At 39.2% G+C, this 23,491-nt stretch overlaps 1 protein-coding gene across 1 annotated transcript in view; it reads left to right on the forward strand.

Annotated features, from left to right (window-relative positions):
- Window positions 1–22,769, forward strand: part of LOC136858508 (uncharacterized) — a 144,577-nt gene extending 121,808 nt beyond the window's left edge. Inside the window, exons 7-11 of the mRNA XM_067138105.2 lie at window positions 971–1,122; window positions 7,107–7,234; window positions 8,844–9,001; window positions 12,091–12,235; window positions 21,460–22,769. Of these exons, the coding sequence (XP_066994206.2) occupies window positions 971–1,122; window positions 7,107–7,234; window positions 8,844–9,001; window positions 12,091–12,235; window positions 21,460–21,841 (965 nt within the window). The 3' untranslated portion in view covers window positions 21,842–22,769. The remainder of the gene's footprint in view (window positions 1–970; window positions 1,123–7,106; window positions 7,235–8,843; window positions 9,002–12,090; window positions 12,236–21,459) is intronic.
- The last annotated feature ends 722 nt before the right edge of the window (window positions 22,770–23,491 follow it).

Here is a 23,491-nt window from a genome sequence, read left to right on the forward strand (position 1 = left end):
AAGTCTCTGGTAAGACTCTAACTAAAGTATGGTTCCAGTGCATGGGGCCCTCACCAGGATTACTTGATTGAAGAACTGGAAAAAGTCCAAAGAAAAGCAACTCGATATTTTGTGGGTGATTTCCGATAAAAGAGTAGCGTTACAAAAATGTTGCAAAGTTTGGGCTGGGAAGACTTGGAAGAAACGAGGCGAGCTGCTCTACTAAGAGGTATGTTCCGAGATGTCAGTGGAGAGATGGCATGGAATGACATTAGTAGACGAATAAGTTTGAGTGGTGTTTTTAAAAATATGAAAGATCACAATATGAAGATAAATTTGGAATTCAAGAGGACAAATTGGGGCAAATATTTGTTTATAGGAAGGGGAGTTTGGAATTGGAATAACTTATCAAGGGAGATGTTCAATAAATTTCCAATTTCTTTAAATCATTTAAGAAAAGGCTAGGAAAACAACAGGTAGGGAATCTGCCACCTGGGCAACTGCCCTAAATGAAGATCAGTAGTGATCGATAGACTGATTGATTGTGACTTGATATTATATCGTAGCTTATAATTTTTAATCAACATATGTTTGTTGCACGTATGTTGAACAGCACTTCGGACCACACATTTCAGTTATTATGCTACAATATATTGATACATCTCGCAACCTCTATCTTAGATCAAAACTCCTGTTAATGTGATATTTCTTGCATAACATTCAATATTTAAAAAAAAAGGGGGGGGGGGTGAAATCTTGTTTACTTGAATTACAAGCTTCCACCTACCTTGCTTGTTGATCCCTATGTTCATCTGTTTACCTAATTTTTCTGTTTTATTTATTGGAAGAACCCTGGCATGTCACAGTGTAGATAATACAAATTTTTATTTGGTAAAAGTATATAGCTATTATTACCGGACATTTATGATGTTTGCTCTGTATTAACTTCTTTGATAAATGTAATTAGCGTTTGTCATCCTTATCATCTCAGGAACTGCTGTGGCAGAGATTAGTTCCAATAATCACCATGTCAATGAAATGGTTCAAGAAAATGAGGCCGTTGAATATGCTGACTTGGTGCCTGATGAACTCATCCAAAAATGCTTGGACAATGGAGACAATGAAGCTTACCAGAGGGCTCAGGTACGTATACTGTTATAATTTCTAAGTGAACAATAGCGATAAAGAATTGTTTGTGTGTCCTTCACTTTCCCTGGTCATCTCAAATGTTTTCCAGTCCAGGAATATAAGGCAGATTCTTTCTAAATATAGTACTGAATTATTGTGACGTAAGAACTGATCACAATTAGAGAACAAATATCCTCATAGTGAAAGCAGGCTCACAACTGAAAGATCTGCATGCTGATTCTAGAATTGTTTTCCCTTATGTCAGGTTTCTGTCTTTCAACCTCTGTATCAGACATTTTTAGGTCAACTCTTGTTCATTTCCAACATACACTATTTGGCTTTCAAAACTTTGGGAACTTTTCATGGTTCTCTCCTTTCTTTACCTGATACTCTAATTCTTTGAGGAGTTAAACCCTTTGCCTTTGGTTATGGAAATAATGACCTTGATATTGGTGCTTTTTCAAATGAATCTCATCAAGAACATCACCAGCAAGTATAAAAATAAAATCAATGGTAGCAAAAGTCACTTAAAGTAAACCAAATTTCATATTATAGATGACAGTATGTAGAAATTATATTGTCTCTTTTGTAAACAAATACTGGTACCTGTTTGAGTACTAGATGACAGATTGGTGTCAGAAACTACTGTATTTTTGAATTATGGAAGCTTGTATTTTCAGGCTTGTCAAGGTTCTTTTTACTTCCTACAAGCTTCTTTCCTCAAGAAAATGAATGACTGTTGGAATACCTTAACTGTTTCTTTTTGGGCTGAAGCTTCCCAATTTATTATTTAAGATGGAAAGTGTAATGAGGTTGACTCCGTTACTGCTGATATTTGGTCCTGATAAAACATATTACAGTAGTGAATTATCAGTTAAGTACAAACATGACATAATGTCTCAGGTATGTTGAGTGCACACTGGGCAGTTAAGCATTTGGTTTTGAATGAGCAAGTTCAAAAGACAGAAGGATTACTTTTAATTATCTAACCTTACTATAATTTTTTCCAGTTTGTGTTTAGAGCATATGTACTGTTTTACAAATATTCTTATATTTTTAACAATTTTGTTTTGCTCACTTACTCATATTATTATTTTTTATATGTTTTGGGTTTTCTTGCATTCTGGTACATAAGTGCCTTCAGACAACCATCAACTTTCGATATCAGTATCAGGAATTCATTTTTATATTAGCAGAAGTTGTCCATGTAAATATGTGAAGCCAAATCGACTCACAATGATTGCCAGCTTCTTAGTAATCATCACTTCAAATGTACAGATAATGTTCCTCTTACTGAGCTTTCTGTGAACATATATTCTGCCTGTTCTTTGTGTCACTGAGTGAGCTGACTGCATAGTACCACTTCCAGAGAAAGAATATGGCAGAAAGATAGCAAATACACATTCAGCAACTGTATCTGGGGAAAGAAGTGGAAAAGAAAGCTGTCAGTGCCAATGATTGAAAGACCCTGTTATGGTCAGAATTTGATAGAGCATTCAGAGATGTAAATAAAAGTAAGATCAGATGCCTGGAATGAATGATACACCATTTGAATTATTGGCTGCCTTTGGAGAAATCAGCAGGGTAACACTAATCCATCTAGTAAGACATATCACCGGGCGAGTTGGCCGTGCAGTTAGGAGCGTGCAGCTGTGAGCTTGCAACCAGGAGATAGTGGGTTCAAACCCCACTGTCCGCAGCCCTGAAGATGGTCTTCTGTGGTTTCCCATTTTCACACCAGGCAAATGGTGGGGCTGTTTCTTAATTAAGGCCACGGCCACCTCCTTCCCATTCCTAGGCCTTTCCTATCCCATTGTCACCATAAGACCTATCTGTGTCGGTGTGACATAAAACAAATAGCAAAAAAAAGTTTTGTTTTTTGTTTGCTCGTTGCCTAGTGTGAAAATGGGAAACCACAGAAAACCATTTTCAGGGCTGCCGACAGTGGGGTTCAAACCTACTATCTCCCGAATACTGGATACTGGCCGTACTTTAAAAAAAAAAAAAGTAAGACATATCAGAAAGAGAAGTGCCATCCAATTTTAATTAGAATATTGGTATCCATACACCTAAGAAAGAGGTGCTGGAAAGTGTGAAAACTACCAGATCATAAATTTAGTACTTTACATGTGTAAAATTTTAACACAAATTATTTACAGTAGAATGGATTACTTCGTCTGAGTCTGCAGAGGATCTAGAGAAATTACTGAATGTTATGGATACAGCCTCAGAGAAAGAGTACAGGATGAAAAGAGATAAATCTAAAAGGTAATGGAATGCAGTTGACTGAAATAAGTAATGCAGGAAATATCAGATTGAGAAATGAAGTCCTAAAGGAAGTAGGTGAATATTGCTACGTGGGTAATAGGACAACCAATGATGGCAGAAGTAAGGAGGAGATAAAATTAAGACTAACTTAAACAAGGAAGGCCTTCCTTACCAAAAGTAATTTGCTCATTTCAAATATACTTATTAGAAAGCTGTTTCTGAAGACTTTTGTGTCAAGCATGACATTATTTGAAAATGAAACATGCAGAAAGGAATAAATTAGAAACTTTTGAAATGTAGTGTTCCAGAGGAATGCTGAAGATGAGATGGGTAGATCAGACCTCATTTGAACAAATCCTCTATCAAGTTGGCAAGAGGAGAACAGTTTGGCCAAATTTGAGGAGAGAGAAGAGGTACTTAGTAGAACAGATTGATAGGACTCATATGAGACACTCAGGACCTTTTCAGTTCATGTCCCTATTGTTCTAAATGGTACTCCAATTTGGCGTATCATGTTCTTGTTTCATATCAGGTAGCTGTGCATGATGCTTAAATTTTATGTTGAATATTGTTGGAGCATTGCTACAATTATTCATAGTTCTTTGTCGGAAATTCATTCATTGTCTCTGTTCCCAACCTCCTTGAAATGTTCATCTCAGTAATTACAAATACCAGAGACTAACTCATCTTCATATAAAAAAGTCATCATCATCATCTGTAGATGTAGGATTTGTGAGAACAATATGCCTTCATCTGTTTCTGTCTTTGTAAACGTATTTCATTACATCTCCCAATATCTCTCCCTTTTTCTTAGGTCTTCTTTAATTTGGTCCAATCTCCTCCTCCTGGGAGATCCGACTGGTCTTTTCCCAGGCACCATCCTCTCTAAGTACACTGACTGACAGAGCAAATGCAACACCAAGAAGGAGTGGTTCGAAAGGGATGAAAGTTGGGGAAAAAACAGAGACGCCACGGACGAATAATTGATGTTTATTTCAAACCGATATGCAGGTTACACAATGCGCACGGCATCGACTCAGTAGGATGTAGGACCACCGCGAGCGGCGATGCACGCAGAAACACGTCGAGGTACAGAGTCAATAAGAGTGCGGATGGTGTCCTGAGGGATGGTTCTCCATTCTCTGTCAACCATTTGCCACAGTTGGTCGTCCGTACGAGGCTGGGGCAGAGTTTGCAAACGGCGTCCAATGAGATCCCACACGTGTTCGATTGGTGAGAGATCCGGAGAGTACGCTGGCCACGGAAGCATCTGTACACCTCGTAGAGCCTGTTGGGAGATGCGAGCAGTGTGTGGGCGGGCATTATCCTGCTGAAACAGAGCATTGGGCAGCCCCTGAAGGTACGGGAGTGCCACTGGCCGCAGCACATGCTGCACGTAGCGGTGGGCATTTAACATGCCTTGAATACGCACTAGAGGTGACGTGGAATCATACGCAATAGCGCCCCAAACCATGATGCCGCGTTGTCTAGCGGTAGGGCGCTCCATAGTTACTGCCGGATTTGACCTTTCTCCACGCCGACGCCACACTCGTCTGCGGTGACTATCACTGACAGAACAGAAGCGTGACTCATCGGAGAACACGACGTTCCGCCATTCCCTCATCCAAGTCGCAAGTCGCTCTAGCCCGGCACCATGCCAGGCGTGCACGTCTATGCTGTGGAGTCAATGGTAGTCTTCTGAGCGGACGCCGGGAGTGCAGGCCTCCTTCAACCAATCGACGGGAAATTGTTCTGGTCGATATTGGAACAGCCAGGGTGTCTTGCACATGCTGAAGAATGGCGGTTGACGTGGTGTGCGGGGCTGCCACCGCTTGGCGGCGGATGCGCCGATCCTCGCGTGCTGACGTCACTCGGGCTGCGCCTGGACCCCTCGCACGTGCCACATGTCCCTTCGCCAACCATCTTCGCCACAGGCGCTGCACCGTGGACACATCCCTATGGGTATCAGCTGCGATTTGACGAAGCGACCAACCTGCCCTTCTCAGCCCGATCACCATACCCTTCGTAAAGTCGTCTGTCTGCTGGAAATGCCTCCGTTGACGGCGGCCTGGCATTCTTAGCTATACACGTGTCCTGTGGCACACGACAACACGTTCTACAATGACTGTCGGCTGAGAAATCACGGTACGAAGTGGGCCATTCGCCAACGGCGTGTCCCATTTATCGTTCGCTACGTGCGCAGCACAGCGGCGCATTTCACATCATGAGCATACCCCAGTGACGTCAGTCTACCCTGCAATTTGCATAAAGTTCTGACCACTCCTTCTTGGTGTTGCATTTGCTCTGTCAGTCAGTGTACTTCCTGGAAATCCATATCTCCTGGTTTCACTTTACATTGCCAAACCATTTCAGCCATGCAGCTCTCAGTCTTTCCTCCACTGTTGAGTTCACTGCATATCTCTTCTGATGTAAACATTCCTGATTCTGTCCCTTCTCATCTTCTGAATAGCTGATTTTATAAAATGCATTTCACATTGTTTGTAATTTACTAATATCTCATGTATTTAATACACAACTCTACAAGCTATATGCCATGATTGGCAGAAGGTATGGCTTCATCGAGTTGAGCGGCTACAGCTTAACAGCTCTGCATTCGGGAGGCAAGTGGGTCAAAGCTCACTATTGGCTCTCCTCAGAATGGTTTTCCATGGTTTCTCATTCTCACTTCCAAGTAAATGCCAGGACTATTCCTATTTGTAGACCATCGACAATCCCTTCTCCCTCATCCTTCATTCTTCACTGCACAGCAAATCACCACACATCTCCTGGCTGGAGAGAGGATGTTACCCTCTATGTGGCCCAGGGTATGGAACGAAAGCAAAAATGAAAGTATGATTTGAACATTGTCCCAGACTAGATTCTGCACTTGGTAGAAGAAGTTGGATCCTTTGGACACTGTTTTGTACTTCTAGTTTAACATTCCCATTACTGAAGATAACTCTTCCAAAATAGCTCAGGTTTTCACACATTCTGTTCTCTCTCCCTCAAGTGTGAGGTTACAGTGAGTGGATCTTCTACTCAATTTTCATTTCCACTATCTTTTGCCTGTTCACAGTTAACTTACATTCCTTAAACTTGTGACTCCAACAATCCACCCTCCTCTGTACCTCCTGCTCTGTCTCTCCCCAGATATCAATATCATTAGCAAAAATAAATCCATTCAAAACACAAGTGTCCACTTTCATTTCCTTAATAATAATATATATGAGTGCAATGAAGAGTAGTGGGAGCAGTGAACTGCCTTGTTGTACTCCTCTCTTGTTCGAAACCATTTTGACCTGTCATTTTCCACTTGCACACTCCTCTCACAACTTTCATGCAACAGTTAGGTATTTCCCTCTTTTGCATTACTTTCCCATCATCTGTCTAATGCAGAGATAAGGTCTATTGTTCTCCTGTTGTATCTGAAACCATGTTGTTCTTCTTTGAATTAATGTTCTGTTATTGTTCCTAGTCTCTTTTCTATGATTTTTTTTTCCATTACCATAAGGCAGTGTGACAGCACGGTGTGTCTCTACAGTTGGTACACTTCTTCTACTTCCTTTCTTAAATAATGGTATCAGAAGTGTAGAGAGGATTCGGTTAGGTGATTTCATTCTGTTTACCTCCATGTAGCAATATTGCCACTCATACCAGTGACCCAAATAATTTTCATTATCCAAAGAAATTAGAAAAACATTTTCTATAACTTGACTGTGTTTAAATTGCAGTTGTCTCGTCAGAAGCTGACACAGTGTGGTAGTGCACTTCTCCATACAGACAAATTATTGCAGGAGGTGCGAGCGGCAATTCTCAGTAATGGACAAGGGATGGGCCCCATTGTCAAAAGGTTCTGCAAGTGAGTATGCTATTTCAGGAAGAACATAGAATAACATGTTTTTCATGAACTGAATTTAATATTGGGAAATCTGGACATCTTCCATTTCATAATTATGCATTGCATTAAATTAAGATATTGAAAAATGTATCATGTATAACATTACAACTGACAAAAGGTATGATTGAATATTAATCTGTCTTCAAAAAAATGTATTTGCCACCTTGATTTTATATCTTTACTTTAAAATAATATACAGATTACTCTCATTGGGATTATCTAAATATTTATTATGTTAGCTCATGTAATCGTTTGTAAATTCCATTTCTTACTTTTGGAACTTTTAAGTATTTCCTAATAAATTCATAAGTTCTTTAATTACATAGGTTGGATAAAAAGTAATGGCATCACTCAATCAGTCACTACTGATCTGCATTTAGGGCAGTTGCCCAGGTTACAGATTCCCTATCTGTTGTTTTCCGAGCCTTTTCTTAAATGATTTCAAAGAAATTGGAAATTTATTGAACATCTCCCTTGGTAAGTTATTCCAGTCCCTAACTCCCCTTCCTATAAACGAATATTTGCCCTAATTTGTCCTCTTGAATTCCAACTTTATCTTCATATTGTGATCTTTCCTACTTTTAAAAACACCACTCAAATTATTCGTCTACTAATGTCATTCCACGCCATCTCTCCACTGACAGCTCGGAACATACCACTTACTGCTATGTAAGTGTTCATTGTGACATAACAATGGCTCCATGGCTAAATGGGTAGCGTGCTGGCCTTTGGTCCAGGGTTTTCTGGTTCTATTCTTGACCAGATCGGTGATTTTAACCTTTATTGGTTTATCCCGATGGCTCGGGGGCTGGGTGTATGTGCCGTCTTCATCATTAGAATTCATCATAAGTAGGGCCCCATCTTCATAGATGAGCAGGTCACCTATATGGCATCAACTCGAAAGACTTGCACCAAGCTTCTCTGGAGGCCACACACTGTTATATTATGGCATATAACATCCATGAGGTCATAGTGCACCTCGCAGGCAAATGGTTGATGCAACTTACTACTGCCTTCTTTTTTTTTTAAACACCAACTTCGTCCCCCATTCAAGAGAGAGCGATAGTACTTGCTGTCAGGGACTCCTATTATCCTTCAGGGCAATGCTCAGTATCACACTGTTTAAGCTGTTCTGGACTTCCTATGTGACTGGTGAGGGATGTTCTGGAACATCCATTCTATTCACCCAATAAGAGTGTGTGCAATTATAACCTCTTTTAAAAAATTAAAGAATGCTTCACAGAAAGCATTATGCCATAAGAGAAGCAATAATCCATGTCATAAGGCAGTCGCTGCAGACATAGCCAGGGATGGATCCACTGACTGTGTTTGACAGCTTTCACAAGTGGGACAGAAAATACATTGAAGCAGTGTAACTGGTGTTCTCTTTGCCAGTGAAGCTAAAGTACAAATTACAGTGGTGTTGCCATTACTTCTCATCCAACCTCTCTGAGGAAGAACATATTAAATATTATGATGAACGGTTGAGATTAAGTTGAATATTTTGTAACTGTAGTACCCTACACTTTGTTGCTCAAGGTATGAATCCTGATACAAATTTACTTTGTAGGGAATATCAAACTTCAGGCCGATACTGCCTGAATCAATATTTGTCTAACTTGACACCCTGTCTTAATGAAACACAAAAGCAAATAGAAGAGCTGGTGGTGAAGATGGTTGAGACCAGTTGGGAATATTCCTGTCAAAAGGATGCCTTCCTTGCTACATGTGAGTTGCTTTTGACAAAATTTGAATTTACAGGGATTATTTATTTGCATAAATATTTTATAGGAATTATTCACTCTGTGTTGTATAATAAATCTGAATAATTGGTTGTCTGTATCCTATTTTTAAGTTCTTCTGCACTTTTACTGAAGATATTCAGCAGATTCATTATAAGAAATTAGAAAAAGAAATCAAATGGCGTATGGCTTTTAGTGCTGGGAGTGTCTGTGGACATGTTCGGCTCACCTGGTGCAGGTCTTTCGATTTGATGCCCGTACGCGATCTGTACATAGTGATGAGGATTAAATGATGATGAAGATGACACACACCCAGCCCCCGTGTAAGAGAAATTAACTAATGATGGTTAAAATTCTGGCACTGCCGGGAATCAAACCCAGGACCCCTGTGACCAAAGGCCAGTATGCTAACCATTTAGCAATGGAATTAGAAAAAGAGAAATACATGAGAAACACTTTCACTGTTGTGATTGCTAAAGTAAATATTGCATTGGACATTTTCATGCTGTTCAAATACTTTTGTTGAATAGTGTTTATCTTTCTACATCCAACTCCTTAGCTGAGGCCTATTCGACTAGACAAAAAGAGTATTGAATGGGTAGCTAAATTCCTAGAAGATAGAACTCAGAGAATTAGAGTAAGTGAAGTGTTATCTGATCCTGTAAGGATTAAGAGGTGAGGTCCCACTGCAAGGCAGTATTACTGATCTTTATGCTTTCTTATATATATAAATTATATGAGTAAAGAACTGGAGTCGCAGATAAGGCTATTCACAGATGATGTTATACTGTAGGCCCTACAGAGTAGTGAATGAGTTGCAGGATTGTGATCGAGTGCAGGGGGGACCTAGGCAATGTTGTAAAATGGACAGCGGATAAAAGTCCTTTCAGTTTTAATTATTGTGTTGATGGGGTGAGAGTACCTTATGAGGAACACTGAGTACCTAGGTGTTAATATAAGAAAAATTTAATTGGGGTAATCACATAAACGAAGTTGTTTAGAAAGGTTACAGATAGCTTCACACGGTTATGAGAGTATTTAGGGGTTGTAGTAAGGATGTAAAGCAAAGAGAATATAAGTCAACGGTAAGACCCCAATTACAGTATGGTTCCAGTGTATGGGACCCATAACACCAGGACTTCTTGATATGAGAACAGGGAAAGATCCAAAGGAAAGCAGCAGGATGATTTCCGACAAAGTAGTAGTGTTATGCAAATGTTGCAAACTTTGGGCTGGTAAGACTTGGGAGTAAAGAGATGAGATGCTTTGCTTTGCTTTTGCTTTTGCTTTTACTTTGCTTTGCTTTGAAATTGATCATATAGCATCTGTACTCAGGTTTAATGATACCTGGTATAAACACTTCCTATTTCCATTTTAGAAGCAGCCTAACTAAATTTATGGATAAAAGGCACCTTCAAATACCACTGGACGGAGCTGCCTTGGGGTCAGAAGACCACTACGCTTATGTCTGAGCCACTCAGGCCAGTGTGATAAACTAACTCTTTGTGTTGTTGTATAGTGTATCGGCCCTGCATTACTCACTTCAACCTTTGGGTCTATTTCTGATGCCTTTCAGTATTTAGTCGACCTTTACAATCATATCTGTTTCTGCTTGCAACTCACGTCCAGACTATCATATTTGACTTGTGCATCTGGATCTACACAACGCCAATTCATAATTTTTTTTTCGGCAACTAACATCACGTCATTACTTAGAGAAGGGTACAGGGTACTGGTTGGTATAGGTCTTCTGTAATAGTGTCCATCAAAAAAATGAACAGAGGTAGGTAGTAATAAGGCCAAGTCATGATGGACACTAAATATAACATCAAAATTATCAGACACTCCAGCAGTTGCTTGGACGTAACTTCTTGGCATAGCATAAATCAGATGAACGCAAAAATAAGTCATTCTGGAACACCATGATGTTAATCTGGTAGCCAAATAAGGTCTAGGAAAGTGAAATGGAGCATTTTTTCTTCTCATGCTATTTAACAAGCATGGACTGCATTAGTTTTGGTGTAATATTTCAGAAATCTAGTTTGATTTCTGGTTGTTTTGACGTTCTTGAGAATTCATTTGTCCATAATGCATTTGAAGATCTTAATCATACCACATAAAAGGAGACTTGAGTGATAATTAGCACACTCAGCAGGACTGCTGTTTGAAAATAGGTAGGTACAGCAATGCTCTTTTGCCAGTCAGTTGACATTTGTCCTTGTTTAATAATCTGGCTGAACTTGGCAATGTTAATCATCCTGCCACATTCCATCTTTGAGAGTACTACAGTTCTGTCACAAAAGTTGTCTGGGCCAATTACTTTCCCTGGCTTTATTTGCTTCGAAGATTCTTTTATTTCAACAGTCAATTTGTCCAATGTGTCCTTTGACAACCCTGGTGTTTGGTGTTGTTGGGTGGAGAAAATCTTCAGTCAGGATATTTCTGAATTAGAATATCACATTCTCCTTCCCATGTGTCAAGCTTCTACCTACTGAGGGGCTTTTTGTCATAGTCACCAACTTCTTTGTGTCCCTGTGCGGTTGCTCTGTAGACGTCCCAGCAAGACAGTGCTTTGTTGTCAGGAAACTTATAAAGTAACTGTTTCTGTTTGCATACAACATCTTTGATATCATCATTCCATAGCCACATATCACTGTTGATCTTTCATTGTCAACTTTGTTTTCATCATTAGGGATAGCTTTTATCGACTGAAATAAATTACAGTTCTTTATTTAGATAAAATCTACCCTTTAGACCAGATATGACTTGAACAGCGATAAATACCGAACTCGATAGCTGTAGTCGCTTAAGAACGGCCAGTATCCAGTATTCGGGAGATAGTAGGTTCGAACCCCACTGTTGGCAGCACTGAAAATGGTTTTCCGTTTCCCATTTTCACACCAGGCAAACGCTGGGGCTGTACCTTAATTAAGGCCATGGCTGCTTCCTTCCCACTCCTAGCCCTTCCCTGTCCCATCGTTGCCATAAGACCTACCTGTGTCAGAGCGACGTAAAGCAAAAAAAAGAAACAAAAAAAACAGGGATAAATAATATATGTTTCTTGTTTATTTATAGTGTTCATGAAGAACAGCACACTGTCATGTGTTGAAATGCAGAGCCCAGGCCTCATAGAGTGCATAGTACCTTACCTGGACCGCCTTCGTTCTGCTGGAGATCCTACTCGAGCTGTGGCTAAAGTACTGGTGAATAAGGAATGCAGGTAAAGTTGTAGACCACTTTTCACTTTTGAAATATTGTTATATAGAGTCCTCTTCTTTTTAGTGTAATAATAATAATAATAATAATAATAATAATAATAATAATAATAATAATAATAATAATAATAATAATAATAATAATAATAATAATAATAACAACGCGATAGTCACCTTCGTGGACCTGAAGGCGTATGACTCTGTGGACAGACAGACCTTATTCGACACGCTAGAAGAACTTTGAGTGGATAAGAAGCCCAGAGAACTGATATGTCAGACCCTCACAAACACAACATTTAAGGTGAATTTTTTGGGGGAAATTTCTGACCCTTTTGAAGTACACACAGGTGTTTGTCAAGGAGATGGACTCTCTCCTCTTCTATTTAACTTGGTTTTAGATAAAGTCATCAGAGAGTGGGAAAAGGATATCACAGGCATAACCGTCGGGACTGGTGGGAATAAAATTAAAGTGAAATGCTTGGCTTTTGCAGATAACTTAGCTATTGTCACTAAGAACAAGCAGGAAACTAGATATGCTATTAAGACATTGCACAGAATAGCATCACAGGCCTTCATATATCATTCGAGAAAATCAAGTATATGCAGAATTTTCAGCAAAAGTGCAAGAAGGATCAAACTGAAATGGCATATGGGACAATTTCACAGGTATCTTATTTTAAATACCTAGGAGAAATAAGTCTTCCTTTGGGATTTGACAGTTTGGCCAGTACAGAAAGAGCCTCAAAACTTCAGAGGGCATTTAGACTGACATGGGATCACTACAGTAAACAAGTAATGTCTTGTAATGCTAAATTGAAACATTACAAAACAGTTATTCTACTGGAAGCTCTATATGCATCAGAAACCTTTACTTTAGGAGGTCATTCTAAAATTGCAGATACTGAAAAACAAGAATGTAAAATTCTTAGAAAAATTTTCGGCTCCATAAAATAAAATGGAATTTGGATCAAAAGGCGAACTGCAGACCTCTTTACTTACACAGATAGTTTCATCAGTACTGTATGGAGGAGACGTTTGAAATTTTTTAGGCACATATTTAGGATGGATAATAAAAGACTCGCAAAAAGGTTATTCAGTGTAATAAATTCTCAAAAGAGGAGAACAAATTGGCTGGAGGAAACAAGAGGAGACCTGAATGAATTGAACAACGGGGAAGACATCATGAAAAATCTCCAAGTCTTCAGAACCTCAGTAAATAAACACACATTTGTGGTCAAAACTAGCAGCAGGACTGGTACAAAGTGGTCAGAAAAGCAGAAGAGGCAACACAATGAGTTCATGAAGAGATTTTGGAAGAATAGGAAGGCGAAAATCATCAAGCCAATGAACAAGTTTCAATGCGCTCTATGAATGGGCATAACGAAACAATAAAAATAACTGTAACATTTTGGTGTACACAAACACAATTTAAAACATGATAATAATAATAATAATAATAATAATAATAATAATAATAATAATAATAATAATAATAATAAAAAATATGTTATTGACTTTCCATGCCACTAAATACTTTTATGGTTTTTGGAGACACCGAGGTGCCAGAATTTAGACCTGTAGGAGTTCTTTTACATGCCAGTAAATCTACCAACATGAGGCTGATATATTTGAGCACCTTCAAATACCACCGGACTGAGCCAGGACTGAACTTAGCAAGTTGGGGTCAGAAGGCCAGTGCCTCAACCGTCTGAGCTACTCAGCCCGGCATGGAATGAATAGCCAGGAAAGGTCTTTTACTCATACCCCTCATTGTTGATGAAATAGTGGAAAAAATATTAAATTAGCAAATAGGATACCATAATAGGAGAATATGTCATATGGTATTTATGAGCTGTGTACTGTTATGTAGGGGCTGCCTGGCTGAGGCGGTAAGGGTGTGCTCGGTTCGCCCAGAAGGACGTGGGTTTGAATCCCCATCAGGAAGTCATAAAATTTAAGATATGAGATTTCCACTTCCGGAGGTGCATATGGCCCTGAGGTTCACTCAGCCTACACCAAAAATGAGTACCAGGTTAATTCCTGGGGGGCAAAGGCGGCGGGACGTAGAGCTTACCACTCTACCCCATCAAGTGCCGAGATTACGGATAGTATAAGCCTTTACCTTCCACCCCTCCCAGGGCCTTCATGGCCTGTACGGAGAAGACTTTGCTTTGTACTGTTATGTTCATGTTCCAGAATTTTACAAACACTATTCATGGGATTATGCCATTTAAGCAAGATTAACTGCCTAAATTCATATTTAGAAACAGCTGGCTAAATATAGAGGTTTGAAATTTAAAAATTATATCAATTTTTAAAATACAGTACCTATTTAATTTAATTTAATTTAATTTAGCTGTATTTTATTGAAGACTAAAACTGAAAGTCACCTTGATCAACCCTAATAAATGGCAGTCTGAAATGGTCTGTTTGTTATTTACATACTAATTAGTAATACTAATTAGTAATTTTGTTATATGTTTGAAGATCAGTTTAACATAATCCAACATCAGTTATTTCAGTTAGAATCAAGAAACAAAGTAGTTGTCAAAATTCAATTTTTTTTTTTTTTTTTTTTTTTTTTTTTTTTTTTTTTTTTTTTTTTTTGCTAGGGGCTTTACGTCGCACCGACACAGATAGGTCTTATGGCGACGATGGGATAGGAAAGGCCTAGGAGTTGGAAGGAAGCGGCCGTGGCCTTAAGGTACAGCCCCAGCATTTGCCTGGTGTGAAAATGGGAAACCACGGAAAACCATCTTCAGGGCTGCCGATAGTGGGATTCGAACCTACTATCTCCCGGATGCAAGCTCACAGCCGCACGCTCATTTATTTATTTATTTATTTATTTTTTTTTTTTAGATAGATATAAAGTTATGAGAGTGTTATAATAGGATAGAATTCAGAAAAGGGACAGAACTCTACTCTTGTCACCGTACTCTTGTCAAAAAGGTACAAAAGTGTGTAAGATTTAAGACTCCAGAAAAGGAGACAGACAAACATGAAAACACAAAAGGACAGACAATCTCAATAATAATTTTTATTTTGCTAGTTGCTTTACATCGCACCGACACCAGATAGGTCTTATGGTAACGATGGGATAGGAAATGGCTAGGAGTTGGTAGCAGCCGTGAAAATGGGAAACCACAGAAAACCATCTTCAGGGCTGCCGACAGTGGGGTTCGAACCCACTATCTCCCGGATGCAAGCTCACAGCTGCACGCTCCTAACCACACGGTCAACTCGTCCGGTCAGTATTAAATAATGACAAGAAAATTTCTACTTTATCTTATAAAATGTGACTTAGAATTCACTGTAATATTAGATAATCTATTGAACAAGTTTCCTTGTACCAATAAATGCTCCCAGTTACAATCATACATTTGTTGATAACCTCATTAACAAAGAAATGAGACACATATTTCAGTGTACACATTAATGCTCTGCAAATGAGTCTTATTTTCCCATCCCATCCTGCCCACTTCATTCACTACAGGCTTCCCATTCTGTCCTGTTGTGAAGCACGGACTGTCCTTCCTGTCCTGCCCACTGCTATACAACACAATTCCCATCCTGTCTTACACCTCCATCCTGCCCATTCTGCATGTCTATTACAGTGATGGGGCAAATGGGTTTATGGACAGGCAGGTATTTCTTTTGAGGCAACAAGAGATCTGTGTGACTGCGCACAGAGATATGAAGCTGTTACAAAGGAAAAATATCAATTTTCTTATATGTGTCACTTGGTTGCATAATGTTTGAAGTGGTTTGTTTTATTGATTTTAGCAGTGAATCTACGTCTGATATCATGTCCATTCATGTTTCAATGAATATTGTATATTCGCTACCACACTGTACTCGAAACAAACTTTCAACATATTAGATCATGGTCAGTACATATAATACATAGCAAAGAGATGTTAAGTTCAGAACAAGACACCACTGGGATCCAAAACCACAGCTAAGTGCGGCCAGTGTCCAGTATTCGGGAGATAGTGGGTTCGAACCTCACTGTCGGCAGCCCTGAAGATGGTTTTCCGTGGTTTCCCATTTTCACACCAGACAAATGCTGGAACTGTACCTTAATTAAGGCCACGGCTGCTTCCTTCCCACTCCTAGCACCTTCCTGTCCCATTGTCACCATAAGACCTATCTGTGTCGGTGCGACGTAAAGCAACTTGCAAAACCACAGCCTTCTAGTTTCATGTTGGATGCTCTTACCAGTTGAGCTATGATGGCCTACGTCACATTTGTTCTGCTAGAAAAGGTCTAAGCTACAGATCTGGTACATCTGACACAACTGTAGAGTGCACAAAGTTGCCTGTTCCAAGCCAATTCAATGAATATTGAATTTTCATAACTCCATTGTACTCAAAATAAACTTTTAACATATTCGATCGTGTTCAGCACATACAATACATACCAGAGATGTTAGATACAGAACAAAATATGGCCAACCAGACACCAGTGGGATCCGAACCCACAATCTTCTGGTTTCGCATTGGATGCTCTTACCATTTGAGCTATGGTGGTCTAGGTCATATGAGTTCTGTTGGAAAGGATCTAAGCTGCAGGCACAGTACTACTGCCGTCACAACTGTAAAGTGCACACAAGTCGCCCGTTATGGGCCTGTTCAATGAACATTGAATTTTCTTGACCGCACTGTACTCAAAATAAACTTTAATCGTATTAGGTCGTGTTTACCACATATACAGTAGTACATACTGAAGAGATGTCAAGTAACAGAAAAGAAATGGCCAACCGGACACCAGTGGGATCCGAATCCACCATTTGAACATTGTTTGAAAGACACTTTCACAGTGGTCATGAGTATCTTCTATGCTATCAAAATCACCAAATAATTTTCCATAAACACCTAACCTAGCATCCGTCAGTCCTGCTCATATATCTGATTGTGTTCTATGCTTAAGACCACACAAGCCATTCACTACATCAGAACCGTCCCATGCCGCCCTGTTTCCTCCACTAACCTGCTCTCCCGTTAGACTATTGCATCCAGTGTTTGTGATTTAGCAGGCTGCTTCAGGATGATCCCATACCATAATGGGAGCGGGAAAGACATGTAACACCTCCCTTCTTGCATAGACATAGAAGAACTTGCCAAAAATTCAGAAAATTAGAGTGCAAGGCTGCATTGGAAGACAGAATCCTTAATACGAGGCGTTTTTTGAAATAAGGTCCATTTGAAAATAAGTACACAACGAAAGGTTATTTCAGAAAAAGTAAATTTATTTGCAGAAAGTACATACTTCACTCTATTTTTTGACATAGTTGCCAAGTTTGTTCAAACACTTATCATACCTCGCAACCAATTTTAATACATTGTTGTCCAGGCACACACTACTCCATTCTTTCCTGTGGACCGGCAAGAGAAGTACGATGAAATATAAATACATGTAACTTACAAATGACCTGCAAATGGTTCTAGGAATCTGTTTTCATCCTTATTTGTCCATCCATCAACCTCACTGTCACTACTATCACTGGTATCTTTACTCATATTATTGTCGCTATCGACAGACTCGTCTGAACTGAAGGTCGCACTTTCGCTTCCGCACGTATATTTTCATGTTGACAGACAAAAATCTTTGCAATCACTAATACTTACACTTTTGCAATCACTAGGGACATCACATAAACTATCAGCATGCAATTCTCCAAATATTTCATCATCGTTCAAGCTGTCCTTGCTATACGGCGCGCCATGATGACACCTGACAATACACTCGGTCACGCGGTACTGAGTGTTATCAAATCACACTTCCTGTGCTGGAAGCATTGTCAAGAAAGGAATATATCTACCTAAATTCCAATCAAAAAAGATGTTAGTTTGTAAACAACACAAAATATTTCGATTAATAAAGGACAGAGAGAATAAAATCACACAAGAATGAAGCAATGTGAGAAAACGTTAATTTACGTAGCCGGTCACCCGCGCACCAATACGAAACTACATTAATTAATGTAGCCCGTCGTTAATGTTTTAAAATACCCTCTTCATAGAAACTTGCCGCCTGCTCTGATAACCAAGAGTTCACTGCCGTTTTCACGTCATCATCGTCATCATTGTAATGGTTGCCACTGAGGTGATGTTTGAGGTGGAGGAACAGATGGCAATTGGTCGGTGCAAGATCAGGACTGTAGGGTGGGTGGTCTAAAACTTCCCAGCCAAAACTGTCCAATAAATCGCGGGTCTGACCTGCAGTGTGAGGTCTTGCATTGTCATGGAGAAGGACAATTCCCTTTGTCAGCATGCCGCGTCTTTTGTTTTGAATCGCTCTGCGTAGCTTTCTCAGGGTTTGGCAGTATGCTTCTGCATTGATAGTGGTTCCTCATTGCATGAAGTCAACCAACAAAACACCATGCCTATCCCAAAACACCGACGCCATGATTTTGTGCTGGTACAGAGTCTGTTTGGCCTTCACCTTTACAGGCGAGTGTGTGTGTGTGTGTGTGTGTGTCTCCATTCCATGCTCTGTTGCTTTGATTCGGGCATGATATGCGAAACCCATGTTTCGTCTCCAATTATGATCTCATTCAAGAAGCCGTCACCTTCTTCATCATAACGAGTCAAGAACTTCATCGCACACTCAAATCTTTGGTTTTTGTGGTCCTCTGTTAGAAGTTTCGGGACCCAACGGGAGCACAGTTTCCTAAACTTTAGGTGTTCAGAAACAATGTTGTAAAGCACTGATCTCGACACGTCAGGAAATCGTTTGAGAGACCTGTTATTGTGAAGCGCCTGCTCTCACGAATATTTGCTTCAATTGAAGCCACCAAATCGTCTGTAATCAAAGAAGGGCGACCGGAGCGGTCCTCATCATGGACGTTGTCACGGCCGTCTTTGAATTGTCGTATCCACTTAAGCACTTTGCTTTCACTCATAACAGTATCACCGTACACTTCGCAAATCTGTTGATGAATTTCTGCAGCAGACAGGTTCCTTGCTGACAAAAACCATATCACTGACCGAATCTCACACGCGGCGGGCGAGTTGATAGTCTTAAACATTTTGAAAGCACAGAACAGAACTGTGCAGGTTAGCTACAGAGCTGAAACTGAGCACAGTTGTTCCCGAGGCATGCTGGTACATGACGCATGTGCTCGTTGCGATATGCGCGCAAACTACTAGTGTCTACAACAAAACGGACCTTACTTAAAAAACACGCTTCGTAGAATTCAGCCTAGAATCACACATACAATTTGGGTATTTACAAACTAACATGCAGTGAATGCTCCAAATTCTATACTGGACAATCCCCACCAAAATATCAAATCATAGTATACAAAAAACATCTGAGCACTCAAGGAAAACATATAAACTTTACTTTCCAGGATATTTAAGCACTGTAACCAATACGAAAATATAGGAAATATAGAAATTCGCCACATCAACTTCAAGGTATAAGCTGTCCTTAATATTACACATACACATATTACATTCTACGTTATCAATTAAATGGACTTAATTCAAATACTATTGACTATGTGACCAAATTTTATAAAAATATCATTTATACTATAATATTGGTAGTGAACATGAAAGTATTCCTATCTAATGAATTGCATTCCTGAAAGGAAGTGCACTGACCAAGTTATTTGATTCTCTTTAAAAAGGTGCAAGTAAGTTAGTGAAGTCTCACGGATAACTGGTAGATACTTCACCAAATTTATGGTATTGTATAAATCTAAAAAATTAAAAGTTAAATTAAATTGGTTACAAACCACCTAAAATGGTCAAGCTGGTAAAAGAAGATCCTTCTCAACTAACACCAGTATTTCTACAATTTGAGGCAACATTACAGAAGCTGGAGGAGACCATCAACAGAGAGCAGGCACAACAAGAAGCAACCCGCAATGCCATGCTAGCAGCATTGAACCAAAAATAATAATATGTGTATAAGTGTAATATTAAGGACAATTTATACTTTGAGGCTGATGTGGAGACCTATCTTCTACTGTCACATAGTCAGCATGGACAACAAGGGACTGACCTCAAGAATTTTCAACACCATTTCTAGAGGAAAAGGGACAAATGCTAAATGGATGAAACTGGTTCGAAAAGACCTAGAATTTTTAAAAATTGATCCCAAAGATATATTCAACAGGGATAAATTCACTGACAGCTAAAACATAGCGTCCTGGAGTGGGAGTGAAGGGGACTCAGGAAAGGAAAGCAACCCACAGTATAAAAATGAAGGAATACTGGGCTAAGAAAAAAGCTCACCAGAGTTAGGAACCACGTGGCCCAAGCGGCCTCAATGAAACAAGAAGAAGAGAGACAGTAACGTGAATAGGAACACATAATAAAATGAACACAATGACTGATCAGCTTTGGAAGAGGGAGCAACAGAAAGAGGTGACAAGGACTAAAATTAAAACACAAAAGGACAAGGAATTCTTTTTATCATCTACACTTTCTAAGTAAACAAATTATCATAGAAGAGGGTAACAATCTCCAAATCTTCATATGCTGCCTTCTTCACAAAGATCACCAAGCAAGCAGCTGTGTGCGGTTTAGGTCACGTAGCTATCAGCTTCCATTTGGGAGATAATGGGTTCAAACCCCCACTGTCGGCAGCCCTGAAGATGGTTTTCCGTGGTTTCTTTCCCACTCCTAGCCTTTTCCTATTCCATCGTCGCCATAAGACGTATCTGTGTTGGTGCGACATAAAGCAGATTGTCTTCACGTAGATCGGCTCTCTCCTCTTCATTCCAAGTTATTCTACATCAATTTCTTTTCAGCCCTCAACAAGCTCATTTTTGCTAACCAGCTGTGAGGATGAGCAGGCTTCAATGCTTATTGAGGGGCCAATTTGATGGGAATTGATCAGGAGAGAGCCCATCATTGTGAAGACAGCAGTGTATGAAGATATGGAGACTGCCCTCGTCCTTTTGTGTTTACGTGGTTTTCTTTGTCTCCTCTTTCTGTTCCCATATTGATCTCTAAATGTGCACATCCTATTATGTATTTCTATTCATGTTCCTATCTCTAAATGACTTGACTTGTCACTTGTATGTTTCTTTTGATTACTTAAAAATAAGATTGTGTCAAATTTCTTCCAAAAGGTTCAGTGGGCTCTTATACAGTATTCTTTACCTTTATTATCTCTATTACTAATACTCTATTACTAATTCATTGTATACTGTACTGTAAATCACTTTATTTTATAAGAACTAACTGTCAACTGCTTTTATATATATTTCTAGCCTATATGCAAGTGTTACTCAGTGCATTGTGAGTAGTCTCCAGCAGTGCCCTGACCAGGTTGCAGCTGAAATTGTGAGTGGCAGCTTCAATGAGACACTGCGCATCAGTCCATGTGCTGGTTACAAACCACCTACAATTGTCAAACTGGTAAAAGAAGACCCTTCTCAACTAATACCAGGATTTCTTCAATTTGAGGCAAAGTTACAGAAGCTGGAGGAGACCATCAACAGAGAGCAGGCACAACAAGAAGCAACCCGTAATGCTATGCTAGCAGCACTTGAACAGCAGACAAAGTTGCTCAAGCAGATGTCAACCTCTCTGGAAGTAGTAGTTTCTCTAGTCAAACAAGGAAAAGGAAGAAAACTTGGACATACAGTTTAAAGAAGATTTTTTTTAATGTTTAAATTTTCCATTTCTCATTGACTGTTTGGTGACTGAACTTTCTCCTCACCCTTTCTTTCAGTTTTTTTTTTTTACTTTTCTTCATAAGTTAACCTATTTTCATACTCATTTCATCATATATTCTACTGTGCATATCTCTAGAATTCCCTTTTGTAACAGACATGTATTGTGAATTGTACATCCATGATGTCAGAAGTCTATACTTAAAATATGCTTAAAATTTCATGGCATTCCTAAAAGTTTTAAATTGTTGTCACGAGAAGGAATTGTGTAATATTGTCCTTATACAGAAAAAAAGGGGATCAAATTTTATGCAAGTAGTTTGCTTCACAGTTGCCTTCATTGTCAACAAATGGTTTCTGTATGTTGATAATTTTCAAGCAGCACAGTAGCAATGAGAAGGATGCTACTGTAAATAAGTGGTTAAATCCATAAATTACCAGAATGAATATTCTGAGGCATTTCCTTAAATCTGATGTAGTAAATAAGTAAGGTATATACACAAAGGTTCAAGAAATTAAGCTGAGGAAGTCTTCACACTGACGAAGTGACACTCCAATATCTGCAGGTCATCTGCGAGGGCAACACTTGCCTTGACAGGTCAAGATCCTTAATGGGCTGTATGTTTCACAGAGTTTTTATTGTATTTTTTATAGATTAAGATACAGAGAAGTTCAGCATAACAGAAGGGTGAGTTTGATATTTACACATAGGGCCTACTGTACATTTGTTTATTTTTACTTTACCCATACTTGTCAATATGCACTTCCATTTCAAAGAATGATAAATATATTAATAAGCAAAAATTTTTTCAGGACAGGCTTAGAAAGACTTCACCGAATACAATTTATCTAAATGTGCCTTGTACATAAGTGAATAAAATTCTGTTGTGATTCTTTCTCCGATATACATGCTTACCTATTCTTTTTTTAGAAGTCTTTATCCCTTAGGAGATTAAACTATGGGGCATACTATATACAATGAATTTAAAGCCATTTTCATTCTGTACTTTTGTAAATCTTATTCCCCAAGCTGCTAATTTCTCAAGTATTTAGAAGCAGCAGTGTGTTCAGTGAAATGATATCCAGATGATACGTATTTGAGTAAAACAAGAGTCTTTAGGCCTAGCATTAAAACTATTCAAATTTATGATTATATTAGCTTATACAGGGTGAGCAGATGCAAATAGATAAAAAAGAGGACAAAGCTGTTTAGATAGGAGGACAATGCCAGGAAAAAGAAGACAAAAACTCCTCCATTGAGAGTCTGATTTTAGACTTATACTAGCTGATGTACCCTTGCTTCGCTACGGAATTTTATATTATATACGGAATTCTAGGTTAGGTAGAGTGCACATTGTGAGCAAGACTGTATTAAATTGCATTTCTCTTAACATTGCCCTAGAAATGCGACAGAGAAATCACCAAACATCTTTTCTCATATGAAGACTGCGTTAGGGAATTTTCATTGTAATGGTAGGCCCGCTTGCCTACCATCAGTCACAATCAGGTTGGGGAATTGCATTATAATTGCAGACACTCACTCTCCACCTGCCTTTTTGCATCCTCAGAAAGACTGTCTTGGTGGTTTTCCCAATTGAAATGAACATAGGTCATTACAATGATGCCA

Source organism: Anabrus simplex, chromosome 1, assembly GCF_040414725.1.
Source record: "Anabrus simplex isolate iqAnaSimp1 chromosome 1, ASM4041472v1, whole genome shotgun sequence".
In the NCBI taxonomy this organism is placed as follows: Eukaryota; Metazoa; Arthropoda; class Insecta; order Orthoptera; family Tettigoniidae; genus Anabrus; species Anabrus simplex.